We start from the raw sequence: 27,580 nt of genomic DNA, 5'->3' as shown, positions 1-27,580 counted from the left end.
TTGGCAACCTTAATTGTGCTTTACAAAGATACATTGATAGAGAGGTTTCTTAAGCTTATTTTTAATCCAGTAGCTATTTTATCTGGTTCTTCCGAATTACTTGGAAGGTTTTTATAAACTCATGTTAATCTGTGAGGGTTTTTCTCCCTGAGACTATTACCCTTAGACTCTGCATAAAATTTGAAATCTCCTTTTAGCTTTTCCCCTGCTTAGCTGCTGGCATGGTGGACTTGAGAGGTTAAAGAAGCAGCTGGTTTTTTACAACCACCCCATAAATATTTTAATTAGAAAACATTTTAGCCTTTTTCAGGCGTTGCAAAAACTGTCTTTATGAAAATAAACTATGAAAACTGCTGTTGCGACCAGCGTCTAGTCCTGTGTAACTGAAGGGTAATTGTGCGGCCTTGAGTGAGTCCATTCACTTCCTGGCCTTGCATCCTTGTTTACTATTGGGGGTGGGACTGGAAGTGAGTGAGGTTGTACATAGTGTATACAAAATTATGATTTTATAAACTATGGTAATATAGGCCTATTTTAAGTTATCAATTTAAATACTAGGAATGAAACTCCTCTACATTTCAGTTCAACATGATAGTGCCTCCTCAATTTTGAAACGGCACAAGAGTGGAGTTGCCTTGTAAACCACCAAGGTGACAAACTCAGCTCTGGGTATTTCCTAAAGGAGCAGTCAAGTTATTGGCAAAGTGCAGGCTCTAGTGTCCAACTGAACCCAGATCCAAATCCCGAATTTCTCTCTTACTAATTATATCTCTCTAGGAGCTAAGGAAATTTATTTAACCTCTCATTTGTCAATTTACCTATTTTTGAAATGAACCCCATAATTACCTTAAGTACCTACCTATAAGTTTATTGGGCACATTAAATGAAGCAATAGATGTAAAACCTGTGGAATCATGTTGACACTTGTTGTGAGTGCAATAAATAGGAACTGGTTTCCTTGTGTTGTCATCATTGTTTTTAACTAGTGATGTTCAAACCCTTGTCCCAAAGAGGACAAGACTGGATTCTTCTGCAGGACAGCCCCAGGTGGGGAAATGAAACGGAATCTCCTTTATCTAATTTGCATATTAGACTTTGCTCTAAAGTTTCAGTTAAATAAAGTATTCTGTGACTAAAATAGCAGAGAGAAGAGAGAGAAAAAAAAAAGGAACCTTAACTAAGTGCCTTGAAAACAGAGACCAGCAGGCTCTATCTTACTCATGTGCCAACAAACACAATGCTTCACACATTTATTGAATGAATGAAGGAAAGAAGGAATGAATATGAAATAAAATCTTTAAGAATTTTGGGGTTCACTCTAATCCCAGGAATTTTTCATATGATTTAGAGGTTTTGTAAATGTCTGACAAATGTGAAATTTCTGACTATTACAATCATATAATGACATTGTTACTGATTCCCTTATCTTCGTCCGACCCATTATATGAGCTAACTCACATTTTCCTCAAAAATTGTGATAGTTGTATTTGAAAATGCAGTAAATATTCAATGAATAGGAAATTTGTCAATTTGCCTTTGATTAACTTTTTGTTTTGAGGAGACATAATTTTGTTGAACTATACACCTTTTTATCTTGTCAATTATGTTATTAACATTTCCAAATCCATCTCTGATTAATTGAATATCTGTGGTAACATCACAATCACATTTAATAAATAAAAATAAACTACTTAGAAGATTAAATATTAAATTAAGCTTTATTTAAGGCAGTCCTGGGAAATGCATGTAATGCTTTGAGTTGTTTTATTCTGCAAACAAAATGACTAAGTTTTCACTGCAATTTGCTGCTAAATGTGTATGTCATCACAATATATCTGTTATCAGTGGCCATTTAGCACATATATGTCAAATCATGCATGCATATGTAAAGAAAATTACATATGCATATATAATAAAATGTATCAGTTTTGTTTTAATTTTATTATCACTTAATTAAAAAATTTTATATGATGTTATATACCAAACTAAATTAAAAGTTTTCATCCTAAAAATGTAGTTTAATTGACCAAAGGATATTATCAGTTATTCAGATTTAGAATATAGCACCATAAAGGTCTAAATAGATTTTTAAAAATCAAGACCATGTTACATTCTCAGGAGCAGAATTTGAAACCATAATGTTTTAAATCAATGAAACAGTTTAGTTTCCATATTATACCTATACTCTCAATCCATGGGAGGATTTGTATATTGTCTTTCTATCTTCCTCTTCCTTAAAAATGATGCCTTCATGTCTTCAGAACCTGGATAACATTATTGACATCTTTGCCAACTTCAGAGTTCCAGTAAGTCATTTTGATTTCTACCTCCAAAAATACCTGTAACCTAGCCCTTTTGTGACAAATCCAGTATCATCGCAATAGTCCGAAGCCATATTATTTCTTCCCTTAATTACTGCAATAGCCTTCTAATTGGTCTCCCCACTTCCATTCTTACTCCCCTCTCCATTTCATTAACCGAGCTGCTAAGAGTGAACATTTAAATATTGTGGTTCCATGGGTGAGACTCCTTTGCTTAAAACACTCCAGTGGCTTCCCATTCAAATAAAAGCCAACCTTTAACATGGCTGCTGTGTGCAGCAAATCTGGTCCCTCCTCCCTTGCCAACTTTGTGCTGCAGTCCTCTACCTGTCTCACTACACAAGGAACAAGTCCTTTAAAGAAGGTTTTTCCCTCAACCTTGATCATTTCCTCTGCCTACAATGCAGTTCCCTCAGATAATTTTTACTCAGGTTTTAGGCTTCTGGCTTAATTGTAATTTCCTCTGAGTTCCCGCACCCCCAATCTAAATTAGGTTCCTCGGTTTTTTTTTTCCCTCTCTCACATAGCATCCTACCATTTCCTTCATGTAGCTGAATATTTAGGTTTATGTTTATTTGGATTTTGTCTGTCTACCCTCCTTATACCTTAAGCCTCATGAGCCTAGGACTCATGCCAGTTTTAAGCACCATTTCATATCTAATACCTAGCACACAGAAAGCATATTGTAAATATTTATTAAATGCATACTATGTGTGCTGAAGTTATAGAGGTAGTCAGTACAAATTTCCTGTTTTCATGGAGCTCACATTTGGAGGCAAAGAACCAGACAATTAACACAAAAGTAGACAATAAATATGAAAGCCTATTCCTGTAATCAGGACACTCAGTGCAGGGCATTAAATAGAAAGTTGGATTTTATAAAAGAAAGAACACATGCCCGTCTTACCCCAATTAAGTTCCTGTTGCTCAGATATCCTCATTCTGTCTGTGTTTTTTTAACCCTGCCAGGCTACTTCTGAGTGTGACTTTTGCTCTGGCACTTAAAAACCATCATCAATGGCATTCTTTGTCCTCCTTTCCATTTGTACTGGCAGCTGAGAAATTTGGCAATTCCTTAAATAGTGACTAATAGTAATACTTTTTTGGAGATGTAATGCACCATATAAATGGCAAGTCCTATATAAACATTAAATAATTAGCTTTCATAGTAGCCCTATCAAGGCAAAGTATAAAACTCTGTTTTGTGTGGAAATGATTGAGTCAGAGTGAATATACCTGTTAAAATCACAGAATAGTGAAGAGTTTGTGTTGTGATTCTGAAATTCTTGACTTCTGTTTTTGGACTCATAAATAAACAACTTTTCAAATAATACCATATAAAATAATGTTTTAAAGATGCTGTGTTTTTCATTAATCAAGTTACTTTTTTATAAAGTGTGTAAAATGCAAACATCTAGCAAGCTACTGGACAACTTGACTTAGGTGATAATGTTTTTTGTAATCTCCTGATCTTTCAAGCATGCTGAATATTAATTATTTAAATGTTGATCCACATTGTTGCTGTACCCTTTTCTCTGTAATATGTTACAGATTTTAATTTCAATTGAGTATGCCAACTTTCCTTCCCTTTGTCTTGATTACATTGTAATAAATACTAGGGAGTATCCTGTGCTGTTGTAGCAGTCATGAATCCTTACGTGAACTGATTAAATCATGAAACATTGAACTATGACTAGCCATGAAGCATTTTTCATAGGAAGTGTTTTTATGGTGTCCATGTTTCTGCAAAATGGGAATGTGACCTAAGATGAGACCCAATCACAAAGTAATTCTTCCCATTAAAAGACAAAGGATGACAAGCACCCTGTCTTAGTTTCCTGGCTGCTGGGACTAATCCTACACAATGGGTTGGCTTAAACAATGGGAATTTATTGTCTCACATTTCAGAAGCTAGAAGGCTTACTTTAGCCCCAAGACTGTGGTGTTCTGGTGCTGGCTTGCCAACAATTCTTGAGGTTCCTTGGTTTTCCCGTCACATGGCTGTGTCCTCTCCTTTTCCTTCTAGATTCTGTTGACTTTGAATTTTGGCTCTTCCCCATGACTTTGTCTCTGAGGCCTTTAGTAGTAGGATTAAGACCTATCCTGATTCAGTTGGTCATACCTTAACTAAAAATAACACTTTCAGTTGGTCCAATTTACAGTGAGTTCACACCCACAGGAATGGATTTGTTTTTCTGGGTATATAACTCAATTTACCATTCGCTTATTGCTGCCACAGCCCTGCAGAATAGAGGCATACAACAGAATTTAAGTAAGATTGTTTCTGCATCACACATAGTTTGAAACATAAAAACAAAACAACCCTGCAACGAATTACTTTTATTCTGGTATAGCTTCTCATACTATTTGTAATGACCTGTAGCAATTATTTTATGTTAGCTGGTTAAAGTTGAGTAGTATTTAACATACATGATATTACATAACTCTTCCAGGATGTATAATTTTTTTAAAAAAGTACTGGCTGCCAAAGATAGAGCATAAGAGGTTTTTGAAATCTTCAAAAGCTTTAATAGTTAAGAAAGTAAGTGCTTTTACCAGCATAATGCCAGGTCCATAACCAAGGCACAATTTAAGGGTTGGAAGTAAAATAAGTCACATGCTATAAAAATGCAAGTAGAAGCAACATAATTATTGAAGAGAATCTACAGATATACTCAAGGTTAAATTAGAAAAAGTAAATACCTGGCCTTTAGGAAACATCATAATTAAATTATCATTTTATGCAGGATTGGTGTTTTCATGCATCATTTTTTTCTTTTTAAAAAGCAGTTTTATTGAAGTATATTCATATACCATCCAATCCATTCAAAATTTACAATCAATGGCTTTTAATATATTCACAGAATTATGCATTCATCACCACTATCAATTTTAGAGAATTTTCTTTACTCCAAAAAGAAAAATCCCATACAATCTCACTTCCTCTATCCTTCTCCACCCTACATAACCACTAACCCATTTCTGTTTCTGTAAACTTATTTTTATTTGCATTTTATATAAATGGAATCATACAATATGTAGTACATTGTGTCTAGTTTCTTTCACTTAGTATAATATGTTTTCTCAAAAAATTATTATTATTTTTAATTAGGGAAGTTGTAGGTTTACAGAAAAGTCATGTAAAAATACAGCATTCCAATATACCCCTGTTCTAGTTTGCTAATGCCAGAATGCAAAACTCCAAAAATGGATTGGCTTTTATAAAAGGGCATTTATTTGGTTACACAGTTACAGTTTTAAGGCCATAAAGTGTCCAAGGTAACACATCAACAATCAGGTACCTTCACTGGAGGATGGCCAAAGGCGTTGAAAAACCTCTGTTAACTGGGAAGGCACGTGGCTGGCTACTGCTCCAGAGTTCTGGTTTCAAAATGGCTTTCTCCCAGGACGTTCCTCCCTAGGCTTCAGCTCCTCAAAAATGTCACTCTTAGTTGCTCCTGGAGCTTTGTCCTCTCTTAGCTTCTCGGGAACAAAATTCTGCTTTCAAAGGCCATCTCCAAAACTGTCTCTCATCTGCAGCTACTCTCTCAGCTCCTATGCATTCTTCAAAGTGTCTCTCTTGGCTGTAGCAAGCTCACTCCTTCTGTCTGAGTTTATATAGTGCTCCAGTAAACAAACCAAGGCCCATGCTGAATGGGCAGGGCCACCTTGCCATTGAAATTATCCAATGAAAGATCTTTCCCACAGTTGAGTGATCACATCTCCAGGGAAACATCCAATCAAAAGTCTCCAACCCAATCAACACCAATACTTTCCTGCCCACACAAGACTGCATCAAAGATAATGGCATTTGGGAGAACATAATACATCCAAACCAGCACAACCCCCTATTGTTGAAACTTTGCATTAGTGTGCCACCTTTGTAACAATTGATGAAAGAAGATTAAAATAGTACTATTAACTATTGTCTATAGTTTACATTAGGTGTATTTTTTCCCAATACCACCTTATTATTAATACATTGTATTAGTGTCATACATTTGTTATAATTCATTAAAGAAAATTTTTATACTTGTACTGTTAACCCCAGTCCATCATCCACAGCAGGGTTCACTGTGTTATATAATCGTATGTTTTATCTCCTTTCATTCTAGTAATATACATGACCCAAAATTTCCCCTTTCAGCCACATTCACATACATAATTCAGTGCTGTTAATTACACTCACAATATTTTGCTACCATCACCACCATCCATTTCCAAACCACCTAAATAATAATTCTATACAAATTAAGCATCAATTCCCCATTATCTGACCCGAATCTATACCCAGTTACCTATATTCTATATTCTGAATATACAAATTTTCTTATTATGATTAGCTCACATCAGTGAGATCATATAGTATTTGTCCTTTTGTATCTGGCTTATTTCATTAAGCATAATGTCCTCAGGGTTTATCCATGCTGTCATATGCATAAGCTTCATTCCTTTTTACAGCTGAATAATGTTCCATCACATGTATATAACACATATTGTTTATCCATTCATCAGTTGGTAGACACTAGGGTTGTTTCCACCTTCTGGCAATAGTGAATAATGCTGCTGTGAACATTGGTGTGCAAATGTCTATTCAAGTCCCTGCTTTCAGCTCTCCTGGATATATACCTAGCAGTGGCATTGCAGGATCATATGGCAATTCTATTCTTAACTTCCTGAGGAACCACCAACTGTCTTACACAGCAGATGTACCATTTTACATTCCCACCAACAATGAATGAGTTTTCATATTTCTCCACACCCTTTCCAACACTTGCAGTTTTCTGTTTATTTAATAGTAGACATTTTAGTAGGTATGAAATAATAGCCTATTTTGATTTTGGTTTGCATTTCCCTAGTAGCTAGTGAAGATGAATATCTTTTCATGTGCTTTTTAGCCACTTGTATTTCTTCTTTGGAAAAATGTCTATTCAAGTCTTTTGCCTATTTTTAAAATTGGGCTGTCTTTTTAATGTTGAGGTGCAGGATTTCTTTATTTATTCTGATTATTAAACCCTTATCAGATATGTGGACTTACATCCCTGTGCCTCGATATGAGTGGAGTTCTAAGTCACTGCTGTGAGTCTCTCTACAGTCTCTCTCCTGGTGGGAGGGACACTGGCTGTGCAACCTCTGTGTGACTCCCAAGGTGCATGGGACCAAGTGAGGCAGAGGGGAATGGGACTGGCCTGATGATCCAGGATGGAATTTTCCTAACTGATATGTTTCTATATCTTCTATTCAGCATTTGTGAAGTCCTTCTCCAGTCTCTACCAGAGTTCCAAGCAAGTGGGATTTATCCTTTTATTTGCTAAATCTTTGGGGAGATTTTTTCAGGGAATGTCACCATGTTGATGTGCATCATTTTTTTTTTTTTTTTAAGTTTTTAATGAACATAGCCAAAGCTTTTGCTTTGACATTAACATTTACATATCTTTGTTCTTATGAGTGTCCTCTTAATGTAATTCCCATATTTATATTTGGAAATATGACATGCATATAGAAAATTACATAAAACTTGTATCCTCATGCATCATTTTTAAAAGCAAATTTCTTTAGAAAAGTATGGTATAAGGTGAATAATACTACATGGAATGTTATTTTACATCACACTTTTCCTTTTAATGGGCTAAAATGTCTTTTTGTAAATCATCCTTTTAATATAATGTTTTTAAATATTTGGAAATACTATTTTATTTGAAGAAACGTTGTGAGTTTTTGAATACATTTGTCTTCCAGATAACACTTTGCTCTTCTGGGAAAAGTAATGCTATTATGAGTAGGAATGCAAATATTTATTTTAAACATTTATAATATACTTTCTTATTATCCATATCCCAAAATACATCTCTTAACCTAAAATAGCAAGCAATAAGAAACTATCATATCACTCTTTCCTGAAAAGGTGGCTATTAATCTCATCTCTTTTTAGACATCAGCATTTTATATAAACTTCCCTGCAGAAAAATACATGAGTTATAGCATAGGTGTCAGGCACAGAGTATGTGCTCAGTATAGATGTGTTTAATGGAAGAATTATAGCTAATTTTAAATGAAGTAACCTTTTTTATATCATCATGTAATTCATTTTTTCATAGAAGGGAGTAATATATTCTCTACCCAAAATTAAAGACTAGGCAAGTGATTAATAATTTAGAAAACAAGTAAAATGGTACATTGCAATAGAAGGATGCTATTAATGATCATCTTGAAAGTTGTTTTCTTTGGGAATATTCCTCCTCATTCATTTTCTATTCCAATATATCATATTTTTAAAGCTTTATTTTTTTTCTCTTCTCAGTTGACAGGAATCTATTACCATTTGCTGCAAGATTTCATTAACAAAGCAGTCTTCAAAGTAGAAAATAAAATCCTAGAATGGCATATCATTTTCCCCTGTTTTTCCCAACATACCCATTTTTAATTAAAATGCCTATTTATTTAAAACACTTAATACTATGCAGCTTGTCCAATCATTTTGTTGTTGAAATAGAAGGAAAATCATTAATAAGAGATAGCAGATAATCTAAACAGTAAGTTCTTCTTCTTAGTGTTCCACTAGAAGCTTGAAGTGGTCTCTTCCAAACATGGAAACATCTGAGAAAATACAGGAATGCAGAATATAATCAAGAATAGCCACGTAACTGTTAGAAAGGAGATTTCTCACTCGACCTCTGTTCCAATGGAAAAAGGTGGAAATGTTAATTATGTCATAACAGCTATGTATTTATAGAGGTGGGCAACTTGGTAGAGAAGAATCTTTTATGGACTGGAGGGATGGCATATCTGTGTTCTAGCTCTGCTTCTAAGTCCTGGGGCAAATTACTCTGAGTGGCCTCATATTCTTCATTTGTAAAATGAAAGTAATAAGTTTACTTTTTCACAGGATTATTATGAAGAGTAAATGCATTAATACTGGATATGGCTCCCTGCACAGTAAATGTTAAATAAAAGTAGGCCATTGCTAACCTAATTATTAAATTGCTAACATTTTCATTATCATGATCATTCTCTGTGTGGACTCTAACCCATCTCATAGGAGCCTCAATTTATTTTTCTGAATAGTTCTAAATTATATTTGAAAACAAAAGGTTTGGACCACACATCCGTGATTTATGAAACTGAAGGCATTGTAGTTCACAGATGTTCACCACATGATTGGGGCACAAAATTAATTTGGGGAGCACTTGAGCTTTACCAAAATTGAGTAATGTCAGTTAGCTGCAGCACAATGATACACAATCAACATAAGTCAAGTCCTTCTGCATTAATGGGTTAAAATAACAATAGTTTAGGTAGGAGACTTGCATTTTATGCAAAGCAGTGAGATGGTAAAAAAGAACACTGCATGGAAAATCAGGTACCTGTGTTTTTTTCTGATCTCTTCCTGTGGAAACACAGGCTGGTGGCAGTTTCCATAGAACTCAGTTGCCTCCATTTGTAAGATGGAGTAGTTGTTGTCAACAACCCCTGCCTGCTATATAACATGTTTCCTTTCGTTCTGAGGCTTCCAACAGTGCTCTTAAAGAGTGTTTTGCAAATATTAAAGACTCCATAATATTTTGGTTTCTGTTTAACTTGTTTTTCTGCTGCGCTCCTTAACAACGAATCTTAACAATGAATAATAATAAAAGCTTGTAAATAGTGAAAATCTTCATACTCAACATTTCTCAAGTTAGAGTGCAGTCATCATTGAATTTTAGAATTCTTTTCTGAAAATGTTTATTTATTTGGAGAATCATATTAATTTTTTTTTAATATTTCTGCATTTACTTTTTTTTTTTTCATTTTTATTGAGATTGTTCAGATACCATACAATTATCCAAAGATCCAAAGTGTACAATCACTTGCCCCCGGGTACCCTCATACAGCTGTGCATCCATCACACTTAATTTTTGTTCAATTTTTAGGAACTTTTCATTACTCCAGACAAGAAATAAAGTGAAAGATGAAAAAAGAAAAATAGAAAAGGAAACTCTAAACCTACCCTATCCCTAACCAACCCCCCTCAATTGTTGACTCCTAGTATTGATATAGTACGTTTGTTACTGTTTATGAAAAAATGTTGAAATACTACTAACTGTAGTATATAGTTTGTAATAGGTATATAGTTCTTCCCTATGTGCCCCTCTATTATTAACTTCTAATTGTATTGTCATACATTTGTTCTGGTTCATGGAAGTGATTTCTAGTATTTGTACAGTTGATCATGGACATTGCCCACCATAGGATTCAGTTTTATACATTTCCATCTTTTGACCTCCAACTTTCCTTCTGGTGACATATATGACTCTGAGCTTCCCCTTTCCACCTTATTCACACACCATTCGGCACTGTTAGTTATTCTCACATCTTGCTACCAACACCCCTGTTCATTTCCAAACATTTAAGTTCATCCTAATTGAACATTCTGCTCATACTAAGCAAGAGCATCTACATTTCTTCCACAAGGCAGGAGGGAGAGTCAAAGAAGGTAGAGAGGCAAAAGAAAGAGGAAACAAAAAAATGACAGCTAGGAAGCAGCAAAAGGAAAAATAACCTTAAATCAAAGTAGAATAAAGAATCAGACAATACCACCAATGTCAAGTGTCTAACATGCCTCCCCTATCCCCCCCTCTTATCTGCATTCACCTTGGTTTATCACCTTTGTTACATTAAAGGAAGCATAATACAATGATTCTATTAGTTACAGTCTCTAGTTTATGCTGATTGCATCCCTCCCCCAGTGCCTCCCCATTCTTAACACCTTGCAAGGTTGACATTTGCTTGCTCTCCCTCGTAAAAGAACATATTTGTACATTTTATCACAATTGTTGAATACTCTAGATTTCACCAAGTTACACAGTCCCAGTCGTTATCTTTCCTCCTTTCTTGTGGTGTCTCACATGCTCCCCATCTTCCTCTCTCAACCATATTCATAGTAACCTTTGTTCAGTGTACTTACATTGTTGTGCTACCATCTCCCAAAATTGTGTTCCAAACCACACACTCCTGTCTTCTATCACCCTGTAGTGCTCCCTTTAGTATTTCCTGTAGGGCAGGTGTCTTGTTCACAAAGTCTCTCATTGTCTGTTTGTCAGAAAATATTTTGAGCTCTCCCTCATATTTGAAGGACATCTTTGCTGGATACAGGATTCTTGGTTGGTGGTTTTTCTCTTTCAGTATCTTAAATATATCACACCACTTCCTTCTTGCCTCCATGGTTTCTGCTGAGAGATCCAAACATAGTCTTATTAAGCTTCCTTTGTATGTAATGGATTGCTTTTCTCTTGCTGCTTTCAGGATTCTCTCTTTGTGTTTGACATTTGATAATCTGATTATTAAGTGTCTTGGCATAGGCCTATTCAGATCTCTTCTGTTTGGAGTACACTGCGCTTCTTGGATCTGTGATTTTATGTCTTTCATAAGAGATGGGAAATTTTCATTAATTATTTCCTCTATTATTGCTTCTGCCCCCTTTCTCTTCTCTTCTCCTTCTGGGACACCAATGATACGTACATTATTGTACTTTGTTTCATCCTTGAGTTCCCGGAGACGTTGCTCATATTTTTTCATTCTTTTCTCCATCTGCTCCTTTGCATGTAGGCTTTCAGGTGTTTTGTTCTCCAGTTCCTGAGTGTTTTCTTCTGCCTCTTGAGATCTGCTGTTGTATGTTTCCATTGTGTCTTTCATCTCTTGTGTTGTGCCTGTCATTTCCATAGATTCTACTAGTAGGTTTTTTGAACTTTTGATTTCTGCTGTATATATGTCCAGTGCTTCCTTTACAGCCTCTATCTCTTTTGCAATATCTTCTCTAAACTTTTTGAATTGATTTAGCATTAGTTGTTTAAATTCCTGTATCTCAGTTGAAGTGTACATTTGTTCCTTTGACTGGGCCATAACTTTGTTTTTCTTAGTGTAGGTTGTAATTTTCTGTTGTCTAGGCATGGTTTCCTTGGTTATCCAAATCAGGTTTTCCCAGACCAGAACAGGCTCAGGTCCCAGAGGGAAGAAATATTAAGTATCTGGTTTCCCTGAGGGTGTGTCTTAGAAAATTGCTCCACCCTTTGATGCCTCGGGTCACTGTGCTTTTCTGCCCAGCAGGTGATGCCTGTTAGCCTGTAATTCTTGACTGGTGTGAGGAGGTATGGCCGTGTTCCCCCAGGCTCTGGGGTCTGGTTCTGAATGGAAAGGGCCCCACCCCTTTCCTCCTAGAGAAGACACAGCCCCCAGGTGGAGGTCATTAGCATTTCAATGGTCTCGCTCTCTGCTTGTGGTGTCTCCACCCTTCCCAGAGTCACAGCCCTGGAAACTGAAAATGACTGGGGCTTTCTCCACTGCACCAAAAAAGAAACAGATAGTCCCCTTCAGACGCGGTCCAAGGCGACCCTCCTGCTCTCCCAGGTCAGTCATCACCCAAAGCCTCTGTCTGTTTTTTGGGGCTGTGTACCTGTAGTGAGCAGTTCACACTCGCTACTTAAAAACCCAGTTGGAGCTCAGCTGAGCTGTATTCGCTTGCTGGGAGAGAGCTTCTCTCTGGCACCACATGGCTCCGCAGCTCGGGCTATGGGGGAGGGGGTCTCCCGACCTGGTTCCGCAGGTTTTACTTACAGATTTTATGCTGTGTTCTTGGGCATTCCTCCCAATTCAGGTTGGTGTATGATGAATGGATGGTCTCGTTTGTCCCCCCGCAGTTATTCTGGATTATTTACTAGTTGTTTCTGGTTTTTTGTAGTTGTTCCAGGGGAACTACTTAGCTTCCACTCCTCTCTATGCCGCCATCTTGCCCCCCCTTCCATATTAAATTTGATACATAACTTTTCAGAAGGATAAAAGATTATATTCTTTATTTTGTTTTGTTTTAAAAGAGAAGTGTTAGTTAACCATTTTATTAAAGACAAAAACTCCAGGAGATTCAAAGAATCAATGAAGCTTATGCTTTCTCTTATTTAACAGAGTGAAAAAAGGTGGAAAAACTACATAAAGTATGGCAGAAATATTGTATTGTTAAAATATTGGAATGAATGATAGTTTGTTTAACAAATTTTTAGATGGTATCTATTTAGAAACATGATGTAATATTACTAGCTCTTTTTTTTGAAAATTTAGTAGCAAATTTTAGAATTTCATGTTATTCAAACTGAGAAACACTTGAACATATTATGTACACTTTAACTAATGGAGATGTTAGAAGAGAAAGGGAGTTGTATTTATAAAAATCCATATTTAAGAATATGCATGGATGTCATTTTTTCTTCCGAGATGCTGCCAATTATTTGAATTCAATTTTATTTTAATTACTTAAATATACACATGAAGTGAAAAAATTGGATAATTTAGCTAAAAATTCATATCATGATATAATGTGACAGACTATTTGTTTTTTCCTCCAAAAGGAAATGTTTAGGATCAGTAGAAGGAAGAAAATCTGCTATTATAGAAAAGAGAGAAAAAAAATCTTAAATTCATAACTTTATACGGGATTGTCTATAGCCTAAAGGCAATGCTGGAGTTTTATGCTTTACAGATGCAAAAATAATTATACAAACATTATCTAAGAAATAATCTTTAATGGATTACAGTTTGTTAGCTTTTCATTATATATTGTAAAAGCCCAAATAACATAGTAAATGGAAAAAAAAAAACTTGATTTATCTGGCTTACACCTTTGTTATTTCTGAAAGATATTTTATTATTCATTGGTGTCTTTGAGATATGACCTCAATTTGTAAATAAGATATAGTTTCACCAATTTGGTTTTAAGTTCAAGCATGAAAATTGTGCAAATTATTTACTTTTATTAGAAAAGTATTTTACTTTCAGGTGTTTCAGGTTGCTAAAAATTTTTAGAAGTGTTACATTAGATTAATGATGTGATCCAGCATTATTTAATTTGCTGTTAAGGTTGATTTATTTTCCTTTTCTACAAACCTTACATTTTATTTGTGGTACAATCTTAACAACGAATAATAATAAAAGCTTGTAAATATTGAAAATCTTCATACTCTAGTCTTTTATTATGTGGTAACAATATCTGGGGTTTTCAGTTCAATATACTTTATTCTTGTGTCTATATATTTTATTAGTAAATAGTATACTATATTGAAGTCAGAATTTCAGCAGTATGGCAGGATTGTATTTCCTTTTCCTTTTACTGATTTTTCCAAAGATGGAATGTTTTTGTTTCCTAAGCTGCTCAAGCAAATACCATGAAATTGGTCAGGTTAAACAATGGGAATTTATTTGCTCATGATTTTAAGGCTAAAAGACAGTCTAAATCAAGGTATTATCAAGGTGATGCTTTTTTCATAAGACCAGACCAGCATTCTGGGGTTGGCTGCCAGTGATCCTTGGCTCCTGTGTCACATGGCAAGGCATCTTCTGGTCTCTCCCATCTCTTCTGGGTTTCACTGATATAGCTTCTTATTTCCTGTGCCTTTCTCTCTCTCTGTCTGAATTTTACTCCAATTATAAAGGTCTCCAGTATTAGGATTAAGACTCATCCTGATTGAGAGGGGTCACACCTTAACTGAAGAAACCTCATCAAAAGTTCTACTTACAATGGCTTCACATCCACAGGAATGGATTCAGTTTAAGAACATGTTTTCCTGGGGTACATACAGCTTCAAATACAAACAGGAAACAAGTCTCCTTTGAAGCGGTATTTTCCAAGTGTTAACATGGTCATAGGCTGCCCGAGTTCTTTCAATATGCAGATTAAATAGCAGGATTTTGTTTGAATAGATGTTATGGCTTTTTAAACATCTGTACACATTTAGTTGGTATGGAGGAGGAAAAGGTAAAGAACTGTAAATGAAAAATATATGGTTTTGTAAGCCTCTCAGCTTCTTTGAAGTTTGGAAACCAAAATTTAAGAGTGACTTTTGAAGTAACAGTTGACTATAAGTTTTTCCATTGTAGTATTTCATCTATGAGACTATTTTTAAATTCCATTGAGATGGAGAGACATCCTTTTAGTTAAGTAGCATCTTAATTTATGTTATGAAAATTGTTCACATATTGCATACTGATCAAAGAATGTGGGGTGGGGGAAAAATAACTAACTTTTACTAGACTTTGTATTGAACTATGTATCTCCATCCCTGTTTTGTAAATGGAGAAACAGAAAAGTTGAATTAAGTGTTCAGAATTACCTGTCTAGCGAACAACAGAGTTGTGATTTAATTCTAAGACTAACTCATGCCAAATAATTCATGATCTCTTGATGTTATCAAGATACTGAGGACAATTTTACTGTATAAACTATTTTTGAAATCCATATTAGGTTTCTTCTCCATATGTTGATTTTCCAACAGTTATAAAGTGATTAATACTTTTTGTTTTACAGTATGTTAATATTTGCATCCAGTAGACATTACAGTGATCAATTGTTTCCTTCTCTAAAAAATAGGGTTACTAATATAAATGGGGTTAATAATATCTCTCACCCAGAATGGGTTTAAGTATTAAGTGAGATAATATGTAGGGAAAAGAGAAATTTAGAACATAAAGAGTGGTGGTGTTAGCAGCGCTATTATCAGTGGTGCCTTCTAACACCACCCTCTCTCACTCATTGATGATGGGATTACATGGACAATTTTGAATGTAGTTGCTTTGAAAATATGTCTAAAGTTTTTAAGAGAACATATTGAAATTATATCAATTATATAATCTTATACACTGGTTTTAAATATCTTTAAAATATCTCTCATTACATGTTTTAGAATTATCTTTATTTTTACTTTTAATATTTTTGTTTGTTTACATATGTAATTCACGTAACTATAGAACATTATGTGTCACATAAGTGAAAGGAAGATTCAGTTATATTCATTAGCCACGTGGATGAGAAAATGTAGTCAGAAAGGAAAATGCAAGTTAATGCAAGGAAATTACTAACTGTGAGGGTACTAAGCAGCAAACAAAATATACTTGTCTGCTGGCCTATGACAATTATCAAATTATCCCTGTTGTACAAGCTTAAGGCCAGATTTCTTATTAAATTTCAGATGTCTGTAAGTAGATATAGATTATCAAAGATGTATTGAGATACCTATTAGTAGTAGCTTCCTATAATAAATGTCTCTTTTGCTGAAGTTCAGAGATAAAGATTGTGTGTATCACTATTGAGCGTGATGATTTAATCTTGTTCCTCCAGTACTACGGGATGACTTCAGGCAAAATCCTTCCGATGTCATGGTGGCAGTGGGGGAGCCTGCGGTGATGGAATGCCAACCTCCACGAGGCCATCCCGAGCCCACCATTTCATGGAAGAAAGATGGCTCTCCACTGGATGATAAAGACGAAAGAATAACTGTGAGTATTTAATTCAACAGCGGGGAACATTGGTAGGTTTAACTTTATATATCTTCACCAGAGAAAAATGAAGTAGATTCTTTTAAAGAAAGGGTTGTAGTATCTCCCACTTCAAGTTTTCTTTTAAAATAAATATATTTCTATTCTCCCTGTGTTGGCATGAAAATAAGTGAGAAAAACAAACATGGTTTACTTTGGAGACCAGGAAAAGAAAACTATAATTTCTGTTTTAATGTCTTAGTGTTTACATTTTTATGCATGACTTAATTATTGTCATAACTCAAGGCTTATAAGATGTTCTCCATGTTACAGTAAAAATAGTTAATAAAAAATAAGTTTGTACTATCTTTTCAGAAGGTCTTCTAAATCACTGCAGTTTTTTTAAAAACTATTTCCCCTTTTCAAATTGCTTTTCTGTTTTGTAGTGTTCAATGTTGTTTCTGAAAAAAAATCTCATTCTGAGTAATACATAAAAATAAATTTATCTTATTACAAATAAAATTTCATGACTAGATTATTGGATTTCAGATTCCTGATTAGATATGATTAGAGAATTATGCCACATATAATAAGTTACCAATAATGATATAGTATTTTCTTCTAGACCTCAGTGGTTCTATATGTGACTTCTTTGCCTTTTCTGTCTGTGAGATGTTTATTAAAGCACCTAAAATAACCTTATTGATTCAACGAGTGTACAATATTCTCTTTACAGTTGTCTTTGTTTGATACACACTGTTATCTATCTATTCTGAATTCACTGACAAAGATTTAAAATCCCCAATGAAGAATGCCTGTGTGAGGATTAAGTCACAGTAAAGTTGTAGAAGAGCAAAGTTAGAACACAGACCACATAATTAATTAATAAATGCTTGCAGTATTTCTGTACAATCAGTTAGCAGATTGCCATGAGATTTAAATAGAAAAAAAAAAAAAAGAAGATTGGGGTGTAGACAAGGTTGTAGGGATCTTGAAAGAAAATCAAACATTTTCCTGCAATGATGTGAATTAGAATGAGGTTCTTAAAGTAATTTTTATAAATCTTTGGATTGCAGTGAGGATGAACCAGCTGTTCTTTTAGGAGGTGCTGAAAAGTCAAAGGGCAAAGTGGGCCACTCGTGGAAAATCTGGTTTTAGAAAATAAAGTCAATTGTATATGACTACGAGAGATACGGGAACGAATAACTTCTCTTGTTAGTGATAACGGATTCCTTTAAGATGTACGCACAATTAAGATAAGAATACTTTGTGTTTAGGAATGTATCCTAGAACTTTTAATGACCAAAACCTCTAATTTCCATTTCCCAGTCTAATGAGTCAAGTTGAAAACATTATTATCTCTGACCTCCCTCATGTCTTTCCGGCACTGGAGACAGAGGATTGAACAAAAATCTGTGTTTTTCTAGAGTTTTCCTTCTAGGAGGGTATATACAGAAAAAAACAAAATAAACAAGGAAAATGTATGGTATGTTAGAAAGCAAGTCCTATCTAAAAATAATGGAGTAAATTAATTAGTTTAATTAGTGAGTGGAATTGCAATTTTAAACAGGCTGAGCAAGGAAGGCTTCTCATGAAGACCAGAAAGAATTGAGGTAGGGAAATATCTGGCATCTGGAGAAAGGTTCTTCTAGGCAGTTAGCTTAAAGATGTTAAGGCAGGGGCATTCCTAACATATTAAATGAAGAGCAAAACAGGGTCACTAAAGCAGAGTGAGCAAGGGAGAGATTTGTAGGACCAGGGGATCAGAGAGATAACAGGTAGCCAGACTGCGTAGGACATATAGACCTTATAAAGAGTTTGGCATTTTCTCTAACTGAAGTGAGAAGCATCAGAAGATTCCCAGCTGAACCCTCTGCTGTCTTGAGAACATACTGAAGGGTAACAATCGCAGAAGCAGGGAGACAAGTTGAGAACTATTGCAATTATCTAGGCAAGAGATAAATGGCAGTTTGGTCCAGGTTTTAAGAATGTATCCTAGAACATCCAGGATCTCCAGCAGGAGAGTTGGTGAGAGTGCTGAGGTTCTGGATATATGTAAAGCAGTGACCCACAGAATTTGCTAATAGAGTGGATGTGGCATGTGAGAAAAAGAAAAGAGGGAAGGATGGTGTTCTAGTTTGCTAATGCTGCAGAATGCAAAACACCAGAGATGTACAGGCTTTTATAAAACGGGGGTTTATTTCGCTACACAGTTACAGTCTTAAGGCCATAAATTGTCCAAGGTAACACATCAGTAATCGGGTACCTTCACTGGAAGATGGCCAATGGTGTCTGGAAAACCTCTGTTAGCTGGGAAGGCACGTGCCTGGCGTCTGCTTCAAAGTTCTGGTTTCAAAATGGCTTTCTCCCAGGAAGTTCCTATCTAGCAAGCTTGCTCCTCTTCAAAAGGTCACTCACAGCTGCACTGAGTTCTGTCTCCCTGAGTCAGCATGTTTATATGACTCCACTGATCAAGGCCCACCCTGAATGGGTGGGGCCACACCTCCATGGAAATATCCCATTAGTTATCATCTACAGTTGGGTGGGGTGCATCTCCATGCAAACAACCTAATCCAAATATTCCAACTTAATCCCCACTATTATGTCTGCCCCACAAGATTGCATCAAAGAATATGGCTTTTTCTGGGGGACATAATGTATTCAAACCAGCACAGATGGTCTTAACTAAAGTGATTGGCCTGGAGAACTGAAAAGATGCAGTTGCCATTAATTGAGTTGTGGGAAATTGTGAAAGAAGAAGATTTGGGCTGTGAAATATCAGCAGCTCCATTTTGGGCATTGTCATTTTGCAATGTGTGCTAGATATACAAGTAAAAATGTCAAAAAGTGGAGGTATGAATCAGGAATTCAGAACTGAAGTTGAGTCTAGAGAAAATATTCTAAGTTGAGTAGACAGAACAAGTACTTATTACCATGTAGTCATCCCCTCCTCCTGGGCAGATGGAAATCTGTGTTTCTCAGCATATGTTGAGCAGAGCTATTTGGCTAATTTGGCTTCATGGAGTATGAGTAGAAATTAAAGAAATTAAATAGTAGAGAGCGAGCCTGCAGTAGTCTCTTTCTTTCCCACCATGTAACCATGGAGACCATGTTTCAAGTAGCACAGCTACAACATGGTAGACCCCTCTGAGAGACTGGGTCCCTGAGTTTATTACATGCAACAGAGCTCCCCCCATCCTGCACCCCCATCTTTTCATAATAGATATAAGGAATTCATGAGAAATAAATCTTCATTGTATTAGTCACTGATGGTTCTTCCCACAGTATAACATAGCCTACCCTGAAAAATAAAGGCTGTTGTAATCTTGTATTTTGAGGTGTGTGTGTGTGTGTGTGTGTGTGTGTTTGGTGACACTACAGTTTAAACTGTTGTATTTGATTTTTTTTTTTTTTAATCTTTAGACCTTTCTGCTCTATCATACATTGAATTAGGAGTAATTTTATGATTTATCCCAAAATGTTTGATTGATTACACAATCTTCATTTACCTTTTGCTCTCTAGAGAGATGCTATCCTCTAATTAAAGAGCACCAGTCTCCCTATCCCATCAGTAGTTTAGAGCCACCTCCAATTAGGAATCAAACAATGTTGTAATAACTCATGATTATGAAATGGTGCCAAGATCTTAATGTATAAATAATGTTAAAATCATTCAAATGCAGCCAAAATGATGATCCACAATAGTGTTCCATATGCTGGGAAGTTGTAACATCTGAAACTTTCACTATTTCTAAAACCATCTGTGTGTTTTGTATAAATTATGACTGTTGAATTGATAAAACACTAGAGGTAAAAAAAAAACACACACACATTTATACATGAAGAGAAATGAATAGATTAAAAATCGGCAGTTGGGTTTCAAAATTACTTTTCTTATTTAGATCATAATTGTTTTTGTTTTATTTTCTTCCTTTAGGCAAAACTGAAATTGAGTAATTAAAGCAAAAACTTGAAGCAGAAACAGAATGCCCAGCAATATTTCCAATTTTTTTTAAACTGAAAATACATTCTTTAGAGTTGCTGGTTGTTAGATATTTTATGTAACTCTTCTTTATGAAGCTTTGTTTTCAAATGGTTGTTTTCATTTCTATTGTTAATGATACTTTGCCAAATGTGTTGAGTATAGACGAGTATGCGATTAAAGCACAGAGTATCTTTATGAAAGGCAATTGAAGACTGCATGGTTATTTCTACAGTTTTGGTTATAGGAATTTCTAGAGTTCTTTAATGTGGTGGCTTTCTTTGTTGAAAATTTAAAGTATACCTCTCCCAGCTGTGAGAACAAAGACACACCCTAAGAAAAGGGAAAATATGTAATTGAATTGTAGCTGCACCTGTATTTTTTGATGTTCTTAAGTCATTTCTTTTTACATTGACCTGGATTCTGAGCCAAATTTTAGATCTATGATGATTATAAACCAGGAACATATAAGTAGCATTTTCTTATACTCTTACCTGACAGGAGACTCTTTTAGAACTTTTTTGGCACGTATTTTTTAGAACAGTTTGAAGGAAGTTTTAGACAATGTTTGTCTTCTAGTATTCTTTTTTTTTTTCCATACATTAACTTTTATATTTAGAGTTAGATATAGAAGTCACTTAACTGGAAGGCTGTATTAAATGGATTTACTTTGTGTGTTTGAGACTTAGTCATAGCCATCATTATTAATAAATGAAGTTTTTTCATGGAGATGAGTCAAAGGACCAAAGGCTATTTGATATTGTAGAACAACATTGTACATAGCTCACAGAGTGATGTTTATTTTATTTCATTACTTTTTGGAAATGCGTTTCAGTTCAAGATTGCTTTGTAAGGGTAGAAAAAAGAGAATGTTAATGAGCTAAGATTAGGAAAAAAAGTTATACGAAATATTGAAAAAATATTTTAGTGTATATCAAAATCTAAAATTGTTCTTGAATTAAAGAAAAAGTTAGATACAGTTTAAAAGTAGACATTGCAAAGATTTTCTTACATTATAAAAGGCCTTCCTTATTTACAAGGATGATCTATTACGGGATTAGATTGAATAAAATCTGACATCAAGACCAAAAAGGCTCCCCCAAAATTTAATATAATTTTGAATTTCTGGATGGAGTGTATAGTCATTAGGAAAGAGAAAGGAAAAGTCAGTCATGCAAAAACACTGTGAAAATGTATTTATTGAAAAATGGGCTACTTATTTTATATTTATTGACCTGGGTGACTATTAATATCTCAGTGAAAAGGTAAGTTTGCTATAAATCAGCTCAGCTTGGAGTCAAATGCAATTGCAGAATGTCTGAGGCATAAGATTTCCATATCTTTCTATTGGGTATCTAGAGCGTGAACATACTCCTGGTTGTAGCTACAGGAATTCAGGAATTTCAGGCATAGAAAGCAAATCTCTCATAGAGAATTACTGATAAATAAAACTTATTTAATTGATTATTATAAGCTAAAGAAAAAATGTGTTCATAAACTAAAATATGAGGTTATCCTGTAATACCCAGGTGGCAGCTGATGAAGCAAGAAAAACCATATGGTTCAACTTTAGGGTATGATAAAAGTGAAATAGAAAAGTGGCACTATTACATCAACAAAACAAAATGAATTATATCCAGGATCTGATGATTGATGTTGAGGAATTAAACCCTTTATTTTTTTTTTATTAGTAAACTATGGATATTTACTATAACAATGGTAAATTCTCAAAACCTATAACATAGTAAACATGCAATAAAAGTTTATTGAATATTGCAACTTAGCCTTTAAAGACTTTTACTGAGCTCTTCTACTTAAAGCTATCATGAAAACTAACTGAAAAACAAAAATCCCTCATTTTATTTTTTCATCTGAAAATTTTAAAATTCATGTGTCAGGAAATGATTACTGTAGGGACACCAACAATTTATTAATCTAACATGGTAATAGTTATTATGCATTGAGTCCTACCTATGTACCAGGTGTTTTATATTTTCTTATTTAATCCCCCTCAAATTCAATGAATAAGCTAATTTCTTCCATTATGGCACACTTATATCAGTCAATGCTGTCTCCTGAATATGATGGCGACCATGGTTATGGCTACTACGATGATGGTGATAGCGAAACACTTATTGTAGCACTTAGTGTGTACCAGGCACTATTCTAAGTACTACATAGACCTATTTAAACCTTAAAACAACCATGTCATTTAAATACTAAACTTTCACTATTGCTGTAGCTAACTGCAAATTGGCTGGAGGACAGATATGGGGGCACTTGCTTTTCATTAACTGATATGTTTTCTATAGGGGTCTATTGGTTTTGCTATTTATATAAGGACTCTGGTATGCTAGCAGTGCAATTTCAAGTCAAGATGACAGTAACTCTTAGTATTCATTAAGTGTCTATCAGGTATCCAGTAGAAAATATTGTTGTTTATTTTCATCAATTTTGAAATAATTTCTTCAAGTTTACAAGGTTCAAGTAAACTAAAGTTATTTGTTCTGAAGACTAGAAGTCTTACCTAAGAAGTTACAAGGAGGAGGCAGGGCAAGATGGAAGACTGGTGAGCTGTATGTTTTAGTTACTCCTACAGGAAAGTAGGTAGAAAGCCAGGAACTGCGTGGACTGGACACCACAGAGCAATCTGTCTTTGGACATACTTCATACAACACTCATGAAAATGTCGAACTGCTGAGATCAGCGAAATCTGTAAGTTTTTGCGGCCAGGGGACCCGCGCCCCTCCCTGCCAGGCTCAGTCCCGTGGGAGGAGGGGCTGTCAGCTCCGGGAAGGAGAATGGAGAACTGCAGTGGCTGCTCTTATCGGAAACTCATTCTACTGATACAGACTCCAACCATAGATAGACAGAGACCAGACACCAGAGAATCTGTGAGCAGCCAGCCCAGCAGAGAGGAGACAGGCATAGAAAAAAAAAAACAACACGAAAAACTCCAAAATAAAAGCAGAGGAGTTTTAGAGTTCTGGTGAACACAAAAAGGGGAAGGGCGGAGCTCAGGCCCTAAGGCGCATATGCAAATCCCGAAGAAAAGCCGATCTCTCTGCCCTGTGGACCTTTCCTTAATGGCCCTGGTTGCTTTGTCTCTTAGCATTTCAATAACCCATTAGATCTCTGAGGAGGACCCTTTTTTTTTTTTTTTTTTTTTTTTAATCCTTTTTTCTTTTTCTAAAACAATTAATCTAAGAAGCCCAATACAGAAAGCTTCAAAGACTTTCAATTTGGGCACGTCAAGTCAAGAGTAGAACTAAGAGAGCTCTGAGACAAAAGGCAATAATTCAGTGGATGAGAAAATTCACTAAACACCACAACTTCCCAAGAAAACGGGGGTGTCCGCTCACAGCCACCATCCTGGTGGACAGGAAACACTCCTGCCCATCGCCAGCCCCATAGCCCAGAGCTGCCCCAGACAACCCAGTGTGACGGAAGGGCTTCAAATAACAGGCACACACCACAAAACTGGGCATGGACATTAGCCTTCCCTGAAACCTCAGCTGATTGTCCCAGAGTTGGGAAGGTGGAGCAGTGTGAATTAACAAAGCCCCATTCAGCAATCATTTGAGCAGACTGGGAGCCTCCCTACACAGCCCAGCAGCCCAGAACTGCCCTGAGGGGACGGCACTCACCTGTGACATAGCACAGTCACCCCTCAACAGAGGACCCGGGGTGCACAGCCTGGAAGAGGGGCCCATTTGCAAGTCTCAGGAGCCATACGCCAATACCAAGGACTTGTGGGTCAGTGGCAGAGACAAACTGTGGCAGGACTGAACTGAAGGATTAGACTATTGCACCAGCTTTAAAACTCTAGGATCACCAGGGAGATTTGATTGTTAGGGCCACTCCCCCTCCCCGACTGCCCAGAAACACGCCCCACATACAGGGCAGGCAACACCAACTACACACGCAAGCTTGGTACACCAATTGGACCCCACAAGACTCACTCCCCCACTCACCAAAAAGGCTAAGCAGGGGAGAACTGGCTTGTGGAGAACAGGTGGCTCGTGGACGCCACCTGCTGGTTAGTTAGAGAAAGTGTACTCCACGAAGCTGTAGATCTGATAAATTAGAGATAAGGACTTCAATAGGTCTACAAACCCTAAAAGAACCCTATCAAGTTCAGCAAATGCCACGAGGCCAAAAACAACAGAAAATTATAAAGCATATGAAAAAACCAGACGATATGGATAACCCAAGCCCAAGCACCCAAATCAAAAGACCAGAAGAGACACAGCACCTAGAGCAGCTACTCAAAGAACTAAAGATGAACAATGAGACCATAGTACGGGATATGAAGGAAATCAAGAAGACTCTAGAAGAGCATAAAGAAGACATTGCAAGACTAAATAAAAAAATGGATGATCTTATGGAAATTAAAGAAACTGTTGACCAAATTAAAAAAGATTCTGGACACTCATAGTACAAGACTAGAGGAAGTTGAACAACGAATCAGTGACCTGGAAGATGACAGAATGGAAAATGAAAGCATAAAAGAAAGAATGGGGAAAAAAATTGAAAAAATCGAAATGGACCTCAGGGATATGATAGATAATATGAAACGTCCAAATATAAGACGCATTGGTGTCCCAGAAGGGGAAGAAAAGGGTAAAGGTCTAGGAAGAGTATTCAAAGAAATTGTTGGGGAAAACTTCCCAAATCTTCTAAACAACATAAATACACAAATCATAAATGCTCAGCGAACTCCAAATAGAATAAATCCAAATAAACCCACTCCAAGACATATACTGATCACACTGTCAAACACAGAAGAGAAGGAGCAAGTTCTGAAAGCAGCAAGAGAAAAGCAATTCACCACATACAAAGGAAACAGCATAAGACTAAGTAGTGACTACTCAGCAGCCACCATGGAGGCAAGAAGGCAGTGGCACGATATATTTAAAATTCTGAGTGAGAAAAATTTCCAGCCAAGAATACTTTATCCAGCAAAGCTCTCCTTCAAATTTGAGGGAGAGCTTAAATTTTTCACAGACAAACAAATGCTGAGAGAATTTGCTAACAAGAGACCTGCCCTACTGGAGATACTAAAGGGAGCCCTACAGACAGAGAAACAAAGACAGGACAGAGAGACTTGGAGAAAGGTTCAGTACTAAAGAGATTCGGTATGGGTACAATAAAGGATATTAATAGAGAGAGGGGAAAAATATGGCAAACATAAACCAAAGGATAAGATGGCTGATTCAAGAAATGCCTTCACGGTTATAACGTTGAATGTAAATGGATTAAACTCCCCAATTAAAAGATATAGATTCGCAGAATGGATCAAAAAAAATGAACCATCAATATGTTGCATACAAGAGACTCATCTTAGACATAGGGACACAAAGAAACTGAAAGTGAAAGGATGGAAAAAAATATTTCATGCAAGCTACAGCCAAAAGAAAGCAGGTGTAGCAATATTAATCTCAGATAAAATAGACTTCAAATGCAGGGATGTTTTGAGAGACAAAGAAGGCCACTACGTACTAATAAAAGGGGCAATTCAGCAAGAAGAAATAACAATCGTAAATGTCTATGCACCCAATCAAGGTGCCACAAAATACATGAGAGAAACACTGGCAAAACTAAAGGAAGCAATTGATGTTTCCACAATAATTGTGGGAGACTTCAACACATCACTCTCTCCTATAGATAGATCAACCAGACAGAAGACCAATAAGGAAATTGAAAACCTAAACAATCTGATAAATGAATTAGATTTAACAGACATCTACAGGACATTACATCCCAAATCACCAGGATACACATACTTTTCTAGTGCTCACGGAACTTTCTCTAGAATAGATCATATGCTGGGACATAAAACAAGCCTCAATAAATTTAAAAAGATTGAAATTATTCAAAGCACATTCTCAGACCACAATGGAATACAATTAGAAGTCAATAACCGTCAGAGACTTAGAAAATTCACAAATACCTGGAGGTTAAACAACACACTCCTAAACAATCAGTGGGTTAAAGAAGAAATAGCAAGAGAAATTGCTAAATATATAGAGACGAACGAAAATGAGAACACAACATACCAAAACCTATGGGATGCACCAAAAGCAGTGCTAAGGGGGAAATTTATAGCACTAAACGCATATATTAAAAAGGAAGAAAGAGCCAAAATCAAGGAACTAATGGACAGACGTATAAAAATGTAGCTTATGAGGGGTGATAATGGGATTGGGAAAGCCATAAGGACCACACTCCACTTTGTCTAGTTTATGGATGGATGAGTAGAAAAATAGGGGAAGGAAACAAACAGACAAAGGTACCCAGTGTTCTTTTTTACTTCAATTGCTCTTTTTCACTCTAATTATTATTCTTGTTATTTTTGTGTGGGTGCTAATGAAGGTGTCAGGGATTGATTTAGGTGATGAATGTACAACTATGTAATGGTACTGTAAACAATCGAAAGTACGATTTGTTTTGTATGACTGCGTGGTTTGTGAATATATCTCAATAAAATGATTAAAAAAAAAAAGAAGTTACAAGGAGATTATATAAAGAGGTTAATAATCAACAGCTTATCCATTTCATATATGAAGGGAAATAAGGATTAATATTAAAATGTTGCTTAACTTCATAGTTAACTATCGAAGTTGTACATTAACCAGGTTCTAATATCATCAGCTATACAAATTTTAAGTCACTGCTAAAAAAATTAAGCAATGATAAGGAATTATATAATGACTATGAAATTGAGTTAAAGAAAATATTGATTTAGTGGCTTGGTAATTTTGTATGGATACACTAAAATATTGTAAAAACTAGCACATTAGCACCACAGTATAAATAGTGAGATCTATGTGGACTCAATTCTGAAATTCCAGAGTTATTTTCTTCATAGTAGCCCTTGTATAGCATTTATCATGAATTATTTCATTTTTGTATTTAAAAAGGAGCGGTTAAAGAGTCATTCATATTTTCATTTTTGAAACTTTTGCCTTTTATGCTAACATTCTTAGGTGATTAATACATG

The 27,580-nt window shown here is 35.6% G+C and overlaps 1 protein-coding gene across 1 annotated transcript in view; it reads left to right on the top strand.

Annotated features, from left to right (window-relative positions):
* ROBO1 (roundabout guidance receptor 1) overlaps nucleotides 1-27,580 on the top strand; it is a 1,249,229-nt gene that overhangs the window by 1,088,182 nt on the left and 133,467 nt on the right. The window contains 1 exon segment of the mRNA XM_037833720.1: nucleotides 16,459-16,616. Coding sequence (XP_037689648.1) covers nucleotides 16,459-16,616 — 158 coding nt within the window.

Source organism: Choloepus didactylus, chromosome 1 (assembly GCF_015220235.1).
Source record: "Choloepus didactylus isolate mChoDid1 chromosome 1, mChoDid1.pri, whole genome shotgun sequence".
Taxonomy (NCBI): domain Eukaryota; kingdom Metazoa; phylum Chordata; class Mammalia; order Pilosa; family Megalonychidae; genus Choloepus; species Choloepus didactylus.
Note: the sequence above shows the minus strand (reverse complement) of the source record. Positions and strands in the feature narration are given on the sequence as shown.